This window comes from Saimiri boliviensis, chromosome 18 (genome assembly GCF_048565385.1).
Source record: "Saimiri boliviensis isolate mSaiBol1 chromosome 18, mSaiBol1.pri, whole genome shotgun sequence".
Classification (NCBI taxonomy): domain Eukaryota; kingdom Metazoa; phylum Chordata; class Mammalia; order Primates; family Cebidae; genus Saimiri; species Saimiri boliviensis.
The window spans coordinates 39,421,886-39,436,645 of NC_133466.1; the positions used below are offsets into that span (position 1 = coordinate 39,421,886).

Here is a 14,760-nt window from a genome sequence, read left to right on the forward strand (position 1 = left end):
TTATAGATGTCAATGCTGTTCACGCAGATTAAAAGATAGAAATATGGCTTGGTGTGGTGGCTCACACCTGTAATCCCAGCACTTTGGGAAGCCAAGACAGGCAGATCGCTTGAACTCAGGAGCTCTAGACCAGCTTGGGCAACATGGGAAAACCTTGTCTCTAAAAAAAAAAAATTCAAAAAATTAGCTGAGCATGGTGGTGCATGTCTGTAGTCCCAGCTACTTGGGAGGCTGAGTTAGGAGGATTGCTTGAGCCCAGGTAGTAGAGGTTGCAGTGAGCCAAGATTGCACCACTGCATGTCAGTCTGGGAAAGAGTGACACCTGTCCCAAAGAGAATTGTGTTACAGTTGTTTTACTGGTTCTTCAACCTCCTGATTTATAGCCCCAGACCACATACAGATCTTTCATCAAGTATTATTTTAATGATCTTTTAGATAAGCACTCTTTAAGTCTGTTTTTTATTTTGTTGAAAGTGAACGATGTGAAACCATGTCAATTACAAAAGGCAGTGTTGCCGGTTTTTTTTTTTTTTTTTTTTTTTTTTTTGAGATGGGAGTCTTGCTGTGTCTCTCAGACTGGAGTGCAGTGGTGTGATCTCGGCTCACTGCAGCCTCCTGCCTCCTAGGCTCAAGCGATTCTCAAAAGCCTCCCGAGAAGCTGGAATTACAGGCACACCGCCACACCGGCTAATTCATATATTTTTAGTAGAGATGGGGTTTCACCATGTTGGCCAGGCTGGTCTCGAACTTCTGACTCAAGTGATCTGCTTGCCTTGGCTTCCCTAAGTGCTAGGATTACAGGAGCGAGCCACTGTGCTTGGCCGACTTACTCACTTTCTCAGCCAAGGCACTGATGTGTTGAACTGCCCTCGTTTGATGTTCTGGAGGTTTCTACACTCTGGCACATTCTGCCATAATGGGATTCCAGATGTGTGGGAAGCTTGCTTGTCATTTGTAAAGTTGGTGAAGGGACATGTGAAAGGAGGTGCCCTACTGGAGGTGTTACCCTCCTTTAGGAAGTTGGTGATCTAACGACGGATTCTTCTGAAACTGTCCAAGCCTTCCTGTCCCTTGGAACATTGATATGCATCCCCAAGGCATGTATGTTCCGGTTTGAAGACTGCTTTTATACTTTTATATGACAGCATTCCCTGTTGAAATAGATTTAAGATTCTTTTATGACAAATGTGAATCCAGTTGTACTAGGTATTGGTACAAATATATATTGGTTAACTGTATTTTTAGGAGAAAATATGCCCTGTGTTTTAGAGTTCTGGTTAAAACTCAGCTATTGAAGCTTGCTGTATTTTAGAATAAGAAATCACAACACGAATATTATTTTATAGGTTTACTTTATTATTTTTATGATTTGAGCTGAAGTTCTGTGGAATTGTATGTTATAAGGAGTAATTCTTTTTACTCCTACTCTGTGTCCTTTGAAGTATTTTTATAAGTTAAAAGGCTTATACTATTAATTCTGGATATAGAATTTTAGTATTATAAAGGATGGAAAGGAAATGTCAAATTTGGTTACCATTTTGAAAGGAGAGCATTTTAATCCTAAATTGTCCTCATTAGTAGGCTATAAATATTTTACACATTTATGGTAGCAAAGTTGATTTGATTAGGTACCCAAAGGCAAACTGATCTATTCTAGGAGTTTGAAGTGGAGAAGAATCTTCCTGTTCTTGTATCAAGGGCAATGAACTACAGGCAGTTTTCCAAGTAAAGTAGCTTTTCATCTAAGTAGGACTAATGATAATGATTTACTAAGAAGTACAGATGTCTTCATGCTGATGCTTAAAGCCCAAATTAGGTTAGCTACAGTGCTTGAATTTGGAATGTAGAAGCAATGCTAATCAAAGCTTTTATAAGCAAAACATAAAATGATGGCTGCACTAAGTGTGCATTTGTACATCAAATTTCTTTTTTCTTTTTTTTTTTTGAGACGGAGTTTTGCTCTTGTTACCCAGGCTGGAGTGCAATGGCGCGATCTCAGCTCACCGCAACCTCCGCCTACTGGGTTCAAGCAATTCTCCTGCCTCAGCCTCCTGAGTAGCTGGGATTACAGGCACGTGCCACCATGCCCAGCTGATTTTTTTGTGCTTTTAGTAGAGACAGGGTTTCACCATGTTGACCAGGATGGTCTTGATCTTTCGACCTCGTGATCCACCCGCCTCAGCCTCCCAAAATGCTGGGATTACAATCAAATTTCTTTAGATCAGTACTGGCCTTTATTCTGGGCCAAGAGGCTTATGGCTTTGAATGATTACAAAGCTTATGTTTTAGGATGATTTTTAAAAAAAGAGTCTACTTTCTATTGGTCCAGCTTCTCTCACCTGTTAAAACATTGATGGACCTACCATGGTTTTTGTCAACATATCCTTTTCAACATTCTGGTCTTGGCAGAAAAAGAGCAAACGATATGGATTCTAAATGGAAAAACATTAGCATATTGATTAAGATTGACCCAGCTTGGTGGAGTCTTAGTCAGCTTTCTGGCTGAAGGCTTTGTCCCTCTAGGCATGAAAATCCCTTTGATGTCAGTGATAACTTTTTTGTTTTTTTGAGACAAGGTCTTACTCTGTTGCCCAGGCTGGAGTACAGTGGTGCGATCTTGGCTCACAGCAGCCTTGAACTCCTAGGTTCAAGTCATCTTCCCTCCTCAGTCTCCCAGGTAGCTGGGACTATGGGCACATTTTTGTAGTTTTTTATAGACATGAGGTTTCATTATGTTGCCCCAGGCTTGCCTCGAACTCTGGGGCTCAAGCAATCTGCCTGCCTTGACCTCCAAAGTGCTGGGATTATAGACATGAGTCAACGCGCCTAGCAGTGATAACCTTTTGGTATCTGGTTAGTAGAGAAGACTGAAAAGACTCCTTTCTTCATTTCATTGCTTTTGCTCTCCTTCCTGCTGCTTCATCTCCAGTCCTTTTTTGCATTCTACAGGTGCCACTTTTTCCTTTTTCTACCCCTGCTTCTTTCCATCCTTCAGATTATACTTCAGAAATCAGCTTTCCTGGAATGCCTTCTCTGAACTCCCTGCGTTAGGTTCATCTTCCTTGTGGTAATGAAAATAATAACCATTTTGGAACGCTTTGTGTGTGCCAAAGACTGTTAATCATGCTGCTTAAATCTCTGCTTTTCAAACATTTTTTTAGTAGTCTTTGCTTCCGGCATCTTGTTTTTTATTTTTTTTCTTCCTCTCACCTTCTCCCAACATCTTCTGTTATATCCCTATATATACATCTTCCTGGTGTCCTAGGCTCTGAGAAACTGTGACTATCACTGGTGACCATTATTTAACTCTCCAACTCTGTGAGTTGGGTTTTATTATTCCCATTTTAAAGGTTTAACTGAGACCAGGAGTCCTAAATTGCCTAAGGTAAGTAGCAGAGCTGGGATCTGAACTCAAGTTTTCATTGTTGTAGTTGTGCTATTGACTATTCCAGGGTCTCCCAGTAATACACAGGTGCTGACTTGTGTAGCATCCTCTGTTAGTCTTCTGGAGCATAGGGACAGATCCTTTTTGTTTTTTTTTTTTTTTGCAACAGAGTCTCACTCTGTCATTCAGGGTGGGGTGCAATGGTGAGATCTTGGCTCGCTGCAATCTCTGCCTGCTGGGTTTAAGTAATTCTCATGCCTCACCCTCATGAGAAACTAGGATTATAGGTGCATGCCACCACACCTGCCTAATTTTTGTATTTTTGGTGGAAATGGGGTTTCACTGTGTTGGCCAGGCTGGTCTCAAACTCCTGACCTCAAGTGATCCACCTGCTTTGGCCTCCCAAAGTGCTGGTTACAGGCCTGAGCCAGCATGCCTGGCCCAGATTCTTATTTATCTTTGTGCCTGCAGCAAATAGCACTGTGCCTAGTCCATAACAAGTTCTTAATAAACCATAACCTCAAAGTAGTTCTAATCTCAAGTGCATTTGAATCTAATGTCAACCACATTTTAACAAATTCGTTATTACCATTTTGTTCTTTGGCGAGTTTGTAACATTGCTTTCAGGTAAATTTAAAGAAACTTACCATTATCCTTTGCTGCACTTTTTTTTTTACAGGTGGTAATACCTGAGTGGGGCAGGAGAGGGCTAACTCTCACCTGCCAGGAGTGTCAGGCCACCATCAGGGATGACTTGGCAGTTGTCACACTGCCTCTCTAAAAATGATAATGGGCACCAGTGCCAGGAAGAGGCAATTTCCTGATGCTCCACAATTGTCACAGTCAAGTGATAATTCATTGCAGGCGCCAGGGAAAGGCAATTTCCCAAACAGATAAAAACATTTGAAATTGGTAATCGGCTTCCATTAAAATCTTAGGAATTAGGCGAGTGAGCTGAAGCATGTACATCAAGAGACAAAATGGCAGAGTATGACCTTCCGGGGTTATTCTACTAGAAAAGGGAAGAAAGCCTCAGGTGAGCATGTGTGCAAGTTTCTAAACACACTACATGTGCTCACCTTACAAGTGTAAGGAGGGCATCGTGCTTGTGGGCAACTCACCCTTAAGTAGAATGAAGTAAGAGGGCTGCAAGATGCTGGAAGTGGGCCAGCATATAAAGTCCTAGGATTAAGGTTCAACGGGGCACTTGACCTCTAAAGTGCTCACGTGGGTCTCGTCCAAGTGAACTGTCCTTTCTTTCCTGCTCTAAAGCTTTTTAATAAACTTCCAGGACCAGGTGTGGTGTCTCACATCTGTAATCCCAGCACTTTGGGAGGCTGAGGTGAGTGGATCATGAGGTCAGGAGATTGAGACCATCCATGCTAACATGGTGAAACTTCGTCTCTACTAACAATACAAAAAATTAGTCGGGCAAGGTGGCACGCGCCTGTAGTCCCAGCTTCTTGGTAGGATGAGGCAGGAGAATCGCTTGAATCCAGGAGGTGGAGATTGCAGTGAGCCGAAATTGTGCCACTGTACTCCAGCCTGGGCGACAGAGGGAGACTCCATCTCAAACATAGCATGGCGCGGCGTGGCACGGCATTCTTTCACTTCTGCTCTGAAACTTGCCTTGATCTCTTTTTCTGCCTTATGCCCCTCAGTCGAATTCTTTCCTCTGAGGAGGCGAGAATTGAAGTTGCTGCAGACCCACATGGATTTGCTGCCCCCTAACACTTTAGGATATAGGACAGTATCATTATTCCTATTATAATATTGAGAGGAACATAGAAAATGATAATAAATTATAGATTATGGCTCCAAAGAATAATTGGAAAAACTGGAAATAAGGCAAGATTATTGTTTTTAAGTTAGGTCTACTAAAATAAATGAATGAATGAAACATCAAATTTCAGTTTCTTTCCTTGGACCAAAGATTGCCATGTACAGATGCTGAATCCTCAAGAATTTGTTAAATTCACCCCTTTTCCTGTTTAGATAAAAAATTAAGATTTGGTTTGCTTTTCACCATTTAAACACAGAATTAATTGTCTTAATGTATTAAATGTTAGTATATCTATGAAACTTGCATTATGACACTTTATATTTTATATTTTTAAAAGGTTTAATCAACCTAAGACCATTTCAAATAAAATCTACATCTAAGCACAATAGTAATATAGCGTAAAGCAGTAATTCTGCTGGAAGCTATTTTAAAATGCTGACTTGAGAATCTCGACTAAAGCTATATATAATTTAATGAAAAGCTGCCCTGATTTTCAGTTGTAATGATTTAAATATTTGTTATTATAATGCCATGCTTTAATCAAGTCATCTGCAGTTAGTGTGCACATACTATGTGCAAGGCATTGGATGGCATGTGTATAGAGGGAAGGGATATAGAAATGATGAAGACTTTCCTGTGGTTTGACAGACTGGGTACCCTAACCAATCCCCCCTTAAGTAAATAACTAAAAATGTAGGATACAATATTAAAATTTTTTTTAATGCATCAATTATCTTTAAATACTTAGTGGCCAAAATCTAAGAGAGAGTGGGAACCTTAAAGGTAAATTGTGTACTGAAGCTGGCTTTTGACTTGAGAACATTTGCTTAACATGAAAAACATACATGTTTTTTATTGCTTCACGAGAGTGAAGAAGTAAAAAACAAAGCCAGAGCCTACCCAAGCAGAGCATCTAATAGAAGATTGACTTACATCAAGCTGGGACTCAACGTGCTATACCCACCATAGAAGGTAAACCAGGAAGAAATTGTCCTCTTCAAATGACTGCAAGGAAAGCTGTCTGTCTTCCACTTTGATGCTGGGGGAGGAGAGAAAGTACCCTTTGAAATCATTATAGTGAAATTGCAGAACACTGAAAATAAAGAGAAGACCTTAATAGCAACTAGAAAGAATGGAGAGCTTACCTTCAAAGGAACAACAGACAGAGGGTTAGCACTTGAGAGTAATAAGAGGAACCGGCATTCAAAGGAATGTAAAAGATGACTATCAATCCAGAAATATATTCAGTCAAAATATGCTCCTGAAGAGCAAAAGTGAAATAGAGAAATAGAGATTAAGAGTTTGTCACCAGTAATTCTAAAGGATGTACCTCAGGAACAAAGAAAGCCATCCAAGATGGAAGATAGGAGTTACAAAAACATTGAAGAGCAAAGGTAGGATATTATGTGGGGAAAGTCTAAAAATCATTGGGTATAAAAGACCATGATCATGTTTTGTGGGGTTAAAAACTGTAAGTCCAAAGAAAACCTACATAAACAATAACAATAGCATCTGAAGCAAGAGTATGACAAGATTCTTATAACTTTTAGTAGAGTTGGTGAAAATTGCCTTAGCTTAGATCTAGATTTTTCTTAATGTGCATGTTAAAAGTCTTTTGAGTTACACTAAAAAAGTCAAAATAGAATGTAAAATATTTAAATTAGAAAAAGAGGGGAATTGAATGAAAGATGAGTAAGGACCTGATTCTTTCCTCTGAGGTCCTTAGTATTTGATAGGCCGTGGTGAACAATGGTAGGGGGTGAATTTTGGGGGTTATCTTGCGGACCCAACCTATGCATCACTACAGATGTGTTTGGCTTCATCTTTACTCTCATCCCTCACCTCGTGGCTGGAGCCACTTGAGTTGCTTCTGGAGACTGGAGAAACCCTAGCAAAGGCTCATGCCATTCGCGCAGCTGTCAGCTGCTGATGCCACCACTGCCACAAATTGAAGAGCTTTCTGATGAGTGTCAGCTGACAAGCAGAGGTCATCTCACCTGTGCGCTTGCAATACCAGGCCTTGGTACTGTCTGGTTTTCTTAGCAGTTGCCTGAAGGGGCCAGGTACACAACCTCAAAGTAGGTGGAAATGATCAGCTCTTGGTATGGACTTTAGTGAGAGAATGAGACAAAAAGCGGCCAGCATATTGTTCTTCCTCCTTGCTCCAGTAACACTCCGCTCCTTCCAAGGCTCTGTAATTTCAAGCTGTAGCGATACCCTGAGAGACTAAGCAAAGCTGTGGGCAGCTTGATTACAAATCCTCCTGTATGTGTCACGCGCCTTCCATGATTTACTTCCTTTTTTCTCTCACTTTTGCTTCCTTAGAATTGGTCTTTCTCCATACTATGAACTTTTGTCTTATATTGTTTTCTAGTGATTTCAGGATAAGACAAGGGCTTTTAGAGACCTATTTAATTTCCATTAGTGAGTCCTCCAAAAGACACCCAAAATGAACATGAAAACTAGCTGTGCAGATGTGCTTTTAGATGATTTTCTACTTTTATGCCCAACAAAAGTGATGGCATCTCCTGAGCTCCTTCCCTGTAGATAAATATGGAGCCCTGGGCCAGGTGTGGTGGCTCACACCTGTAATCCCAGCACTTTGGGAGGCCGAGGCAAGTAGGTCATCTGGAGTCAGGAGTTCCAGACCAGGCTGCTAACATGGCAAAACCCTGTGTCTACTAAAAATATAAAAATTAGCCAGGCATGGTGATGCACACCTGTAATTCCAGCTACTTGGGAGGTTGAGGCAGCCTGATTCTCAGGCTGAGGCTGAGGATTGCTTGAACTTGGGAGTCAGAGATTGCAGTGAGTGGAAATCATGGCACGACACTGCAGCCTGGGCAACAGCGAGACTGCATCTCGAAAAGAAAAGAAAAGAAAAGAAAAGAAATACGGAGCCCTGGTAGTAGTGAAGGTAAGCCATGCTCAGAAACACCTCTGATATGAGATGAGAAAGAGAAGTACAGAGTATGTTTTGGAAATGGAATAGTCCTTCAAGTTTGATGGACTATTCCATCAAATGGAATGTGATGGTAGAGCACAGAGTATACTGGGGAACTGGCGGGAGATTAAAATGGAGAGACTGTCCTGAGGTCTGGCTACTATGGACCTTGATTTAAAGGCTTTGCCTTTGAACTTTATTCAGTGGATGATAGGAAGTCATTAAAAGTTTTTTATTTTTTTTATTTTTTTTTATTTTTACTTTTTAACAGTGGAATGACAAAAGAAAACAACTGTATATATATATGTGTGTGTGTGTATATATATGTGTGTGTGTATATATATATGTATGTATATATGTGTGTATGTATATGTGTATTTGAACAAAGACTTTACAAATTTTTTTTTCCCTTCTACACTAAAATTTAATGTTCAGTTAGTTCTCTAGTGTTGTTTCCTTGGTAACCTGACAGAGATTGGCCCCGTGTTTCTAGGCAAGATTGCTTATGATAAAAATGGCCCTGATTGGTAAACTGTATGTGGGCTGGGAGAAAGAATAAATAACCCCTAGAGACCTTATAGAGATGCCATGCTTTGGGTCTTCTGAGTGCAGTGATTCTTAGGACTGGGCATGTCCCTGTGGAGACACTGAAAGCCTGTGGACTTGTTAAAAGAAATGATGGTTCCTGTGAGACAGGAGGCTTTTAAGCCAGGACAGTTCCTGCATCTGCCTCAATGTGAGTCTCATCATCTTGCACCTGAATTACCACCTGTGTTTACTCTTAAGAGTTAGTTATTTAGCGTGAGAACTGTGTCTGAGGTATTGGTTGTGTAACATGTCTATAGGAATCTATAATTCTTTATAGGTTTTGCCTCTAATAAAATTAAACTTGGTGTAGCAAATGCTGAGAGATTCTGAGAGACTGTGTAGGCATGACTATTGTAAATGTTTAATGTAGTAAGTATGTGTATCTATACATACACATCTGTATTTGTTTTTAAAGCATAAGAAAATTATATTGTTTACCTCTGAGCCCTATTTCTCCATAATTATGATGAGTTAATTTCTTCCTGAAATGTATTTGCTGAAAAGTAGAAATTTAACAGTTCCATTGCCTTCATCTGAAACTTTTTAATCCTTTTTATTTAGGTTATCTTCATTGTAATGAATATGATAGTCTGAGATTCAGGTGGCTGAGGCAGACGTTAGAATCTTTCATCCCACAGCCTTTGATAAATGTAATTAAAGTGTCTGAATTGGATGGCAGAAAAATGGGAGATGCCCAGCCTGAAATGTTTGACAAGGTACTTTTATTACATTGTGACAAACTGATGGACGCCCAATGATACCACTAGTACATTGCTATGTAGTTGTTATTTTCGATCTGTTCTCAGACATAACCTGATACAGTTTCTCAGTACCCTGGAAAATTTTGATAAAGTGAACATGGAAGCAGTTTTCATTTGATGGTCAGCATGGTTCAAAGAAAGCAGTAACTCTGGGATTGGGGATTATAGAATGTTTTATATTGCCAGGTAACTCAAAGGTACTCAGGAAAATATATTATTTGGATCAGCACACAAACATGTGCACTGTGTTGCTCTAATTCAGTAACATTTCACATCAGACTATGACAGTTGAAGAAAAAGAGGTCATTTCAGTAAGCTGAAATTGAAATATTAGTTCTTAGAAGTCTAGGTGCTGAGAATTCAGAAATATATTAATATCTGATTACAGTGAGTAACTTTGTGTAAGTTTTTGCTGTGGTTGTCAAGGATATCAAATAGCATTAGTAGAAATAGTAAACTGGGATTCTCCCATCCCAAGCCCCCCAAAACAAACACTGAAAGTACATGGTAAGTTTTTCTGAAAAGCATTAGTGAGGAAATGTAAGAAAAAACTTACTGTGGTGTATTTTCAGTTAAAAAGGAAAGGTTTTCATTTATTTGCCATATTTTACAAAACTTCTCTATTTCGTGCCTGAGAATAGATTGTCAGTGCATATTTGGATCACTTGTCTTTTTTTTCTATAGGTGTTAGTGGATGCTCCGTGTTCGAATGATCGAAGCTGGTTATTTTCCTCTGATTCTCAGAAGGCATCTTGCAGGATAAGTCAAAGGAGGAAGTTGCCTCTTCTACAGATAGAACTCTTAAGGTAAGGACTGTTAATACAAAAGTGCATTTTGGTGTCTGATATAATTTAAACAGGTGTGACAGAACATGTCAAGCCCCCAAATGGAGGGCTTGCTGTGTAGGTGTCAGTGATTATTCCTCCAAAGGCTGCACTCAAAGAACTCCCAACTTCTTCCCCTTCAGCTCTTCGCCCATCCTCCCGCTCCCCCACCGCCAGTGAAATGTAGTATTGCTGTCTGTTGTCTTTTAAAGGGCATAGATTTTACTGTGGTTCAAAGTTGTTTGCTCACTGGGACCCAAGCCTGGGGGTTCATAGCGCTGTTTTTTACCTGAATCTGAGTAGCTCCTTAAGAATAGCTTTGAATCAGGATGCATGTTTTGTTAATGGTCCACATGAATTAGTTTCTCACAAGTAGTAGCTAGTTGTTAGCACTTATCTCTTCTCTGAGAATTTTCCAGAAGGACCTGGACACTGAATATTTGGTTTCCTAAATAGCAGAGCCATTTTGAAATGTTAATTGTTTGGGTTCCAACACTTATTTTGACATATACCATACTCCCATATAATTCTTCCTGTTTAATGCTAAGCAAAAATTATCTATAATATTTAAAATACAATTAAATGGTGCCTTATCACTCATTACCTTTTGCATGTAGAAAGAGTACGAATGACAGTAAGCATTTCCAACTTCTGATACACAGCAATGAACATATACTGTTACCTAAATGTTATAACCAATACGAATATATAGCTTTGTATCAGATTATGTCTCAGCTCATCATGGTGATTCTTTGTAGTACTTACCAGAAGGCTTTTCTAAACATTTCTCATCCAGCAGTTAGACCATTGGTTTGTATATCTCTGAAGTCCACCTTTCATGTAACACTAAGGTATTTTGAAAACTTTATGCCACTTTTCTCTTTTGCCCTTTGGGTTATAGCTTTGAGATGACCTAGATCCTTCTCTAAATCATTTTTCTCACCTAATGTATATTGATCTGGCTTCTTCTTCTTTTTTTTTTTTTTTTGGAGATAGAATCTTGTTCTGTCATCCAGGCTGGAGTACAGTGGTTTGATCCCGGCTCACTGAAACTTCAGCCTCCTGGGTTCAAGCAATTCTTGTGCCTCAGCCTCCCAAGTGGCTGGGATTACAGGTGTCCACCACCACACACGACTAATTTTTGTATTTTTTGTAGAGATGAGGTTTCACTATGTTGACCAGGCTAGTCTTGAACTCCTGCTTAAGTGATCTACCCACCTTGGCCCCCAAAGTGCTGGGATTATAGGCATAAGGCATCATGCCCAGCCTCGGCTTCTTAATTATTCCTGCTACACTGGTGTTACCATTGTTATTCCTTATACCTGTAACAGATACTAAATCTTGTGATGACTTATTAACATTGTGATCTCCATTTTTTTAAAAACAATAAGTAAGCAAACAGGCTTCCTGAGAATGTTATTTTTCTTATCTGTCTCCAGACAAATATTCCCCTGACTTCCTTTTCTTTCTGTTTATTACCAGGTTTTCTGTGATATTCTGTCTACTGTTTTTCCTCCCATTTTGTCTCAATTATATTTTCTCTTCTGTTTCCTTTACTCTTCCAAACTTGTTCTTTTTAACGTTATTAAAGATCTATTCATTTTTAAAATTTTTAGAATTTTTAAAATATATTTTTAATTATACAGGTAATACATGGAACCATTTTCAGTGTAAAAAAAAAAATCAAATAATACAAATGAAGCAAAAGGCCTTGTTGGCCACATGCCCAGCCAAATAGCAGTTTTCTTCTTAGAGTTAACTATTGGATTTACGTTTGGTGTATACACTTCTACACTTTTTCTGTGTCCTTTCTTACAAGTATCTGTATATAGTGAAATACATTTTAAAATAACTGTTTTATCATGATGTGTATATTCTTCTGTTACATGGTCTTTTTTTTTTTTTACTAAATATTTCTTAGTTTTTTCCATGTATTTCTACTTTTTTCTCTTTAAATTATGTGAGATATTCAAGAGGATCTATTGTATTCCTTTTTAGTCTTCTATTTCTGGATATTTACATTGTTTCTTTTTTTTAACCTATTTTTTACTTTTATAAACTAATTTATCTCATCAGACAGGTCTACTAGTGTTTTTTAAAAATTAAATATTGAGAAGTAGAACTGAGGATCAAATATTTTAGTAGCTGTGTTGGATCGTTCTCCAGAAAGGCTCTCTACCAGTTTATGCTCCCTGCTGCGCTGGACTCTGTTTCCTGCTTGCTCCCTTTTAAAATATTCTCTTCCCTTGACATTTGTGATCACAGGCTTTCCTGGTTCTCCCTACTTCTCAGTTATGCCTTCTTCATATATCTTTTAACTTGCTCTTCATGAACTCATCCCATAAATTTTGAATTTCTTTAGCTTACTGATGTTGATCCTTTTCTCTATCTGATAACTTCAACTGGTATCTCCCAATATGTGAGCTTAGACTATCTTCCAAATAGGTGTCTAAGCTCAGATCTTTCTCTTAGCCTCAGACCTATATATTCAGTTAACTATCTGAGATCTCCAGAAACATAAAACTCAAATAATTAAGATAAAACTCATAGTTTCTAATTCTCTCTTAGGGAAAGTAATCCTCACCAAATCGACAAAACAAAAAATCAAAACACAAACCTCACCAATCTGCCTCTATCCCCTCTCTTCTCCATTTTAGTAAATGCCACACCACCATATATTTGCCTAAGTCAGGAATCTGTCTCCGACTTCCCTCTTTCTCACATTGTCAATCAATCACTAAGACATCTCAGTTGTACCTGTTACATGTGTCTCAAGTTCATCCAGCTCTCTCCATCCTGAGTAGCCTAACGTAAGCCACCAGCACTGTCGCGACATGATTTTACCTGGCCCCGAGCTGCCCTGCCTGTCTCCAGCTGTGAGCTGTACCACTTGATTCTCCGCAGTGGAGCCAGCGATGCATCTGAAATGTAAACCGTATCCTGTCAGTTATCCTTCCAGAAATCCTACAATGGTTCCCCGTTACCAGCAGAATTTCACACTTTTTTTTAATTTGGGGGTTTTCCAGTGAAAACCAGGATTCGCTAGACAAATTCTAGAAGGGCTGCAGTGCTTCACACTGTTGTGTAGTACTCAAGTCCGCTTCTGACCTGGCTCCTTCTTACTTCAGCAGCCTCACTGTCTCAGGACTCTTCCTCATTTTGTTCCAACCATGCAGTTTCTCAGCAATCCACACAGTGTCTCATTCCTGAGACCAGGGCATTTTCTGTTCCTTTTGCTTGAGAGTTCTTCTAATTTACGCTTCCCTTTCTCCTGGCAAACTCTACTGATTCTTCAGGAATCAGCTCTGACATCTCCTTACTGAAGCCTTACCTGACTTCTTCGGAGTGGGGTAGATATTGTCCCCATGTTCTTACCTTCATTTAAAGATATATTTATTGTCAGTTTCTCTGCTACACAGTTATCTAGCACTTGCCTCTCTTTGACAAGACTGTAAGCCCCATGTGAACAGGGATTGTTTTAGTATTCTCATTCTACCATATAATTTGGTGCCTGGCATGTAGGAGAGACTGAATAAGTAATTGTTTAAAACCAGTATATTACATGGGTTGAGTATTTAGAATTTATAGCTGTAATTAAATTTACAGCACAGTTAATATGACAAAAACAGTAGTGTAATCGTTATTGTGCTACATGGTGATTAGGCAAAAATGTAAAACAATTCTCAATTTATTTCGATTGGTATTGCTTTTACATAGCCAAAACATGGTTATAGTTTTAATTAAGATTTTTCATCATTTAATAAGCTTTTCTTAATATCAGATAGCATTTCAATCGTCATTGCAAAATCATACACATGCATAAAGCCCAGATAGGCACCTTCTCATGTCCCAACAACGAAGGCTCTTCTGTAGTGGCCATTCCTCTCTTTCACCATCTTACTTCCCGAAAGGAATGGCTTTGGTAGCACATCACTTTAGTAGCAAAAATGTCAGTTTTGGCAGGGCACAAAACTGACATCACAGGGAATGTAGGTTTCCATGTAATCATACGTGACTGGGAAACGCTGTCGCACCAGCCGTCTCCCATTCTTTTCCTTCAGCAGCTGCTCTACATTCCCTGCCTCTGCTTCCTGGTCTGTCAGAGAGGTTTGCAGTGACTTGAAGCAGCCAAAACTCTGAGTCCCTTGGCTATGCGATTATGATGAGAAAGTGGATAGAGCAAGACATCCAAGGTATAGGCAGAGACAGTGATCAAATTCCTGACATCTACAAGTCTTGGGGTTAAAAAGATAAAGAAAAAAAAAATGGTAATACCAGACACAATCTCTCTTTATCTCTTGCCCTTGACGTCAAAACATGAAAAAAAAAAAAGACCATAGCAATTTTATCATCAGAAATAGCTTTATCACTATATCGCTTACCTAGAATTTTCTCATGCCTGTCTTCTGATCTTTTCCTCGGCTAGTTATTGAATTACCTTTTGTTAACAAAAGGCAATTCTTTTATTCCACAAT

At 39.2% G+C, this 14,760-nt stretch overlaps 1 protein-coding gene across 22 annotated transcripts in view; it reads left to right on the forward strand.

Annotated features, from left to right (window-relative positions):
* The window catches only part of NSUN3 (NOP2/Sun RNA methyltransferase 3), a 203,361-nt gene that overhangs the window by 12,802 nt on the left and 175,799 nt on the right, over window positions 1-14,760 (forward strand). For all 22 annotated transcript variants that reach the window (XR_012514794.1, XR_012514792.1, XR_012514793.1 and 19 more), the window contains 2 exons: window positions 9,262-9,416; window positions 10,146-10,267. Coding sequence is in view for 11 of the 22 variants with exons in the window: in XM_003928330.4 (XP_003928379.1) it covers window positions 9,262-9,416; window positions 10,146-10,267 (277 nt within the window). In the remaining 11 variants the exon portion in view is untranslated. The remainder of the gene's footprint in view (window positions 1-9,261; window positions 9,417-10,145; window positions 10,268-14,760) is intronic.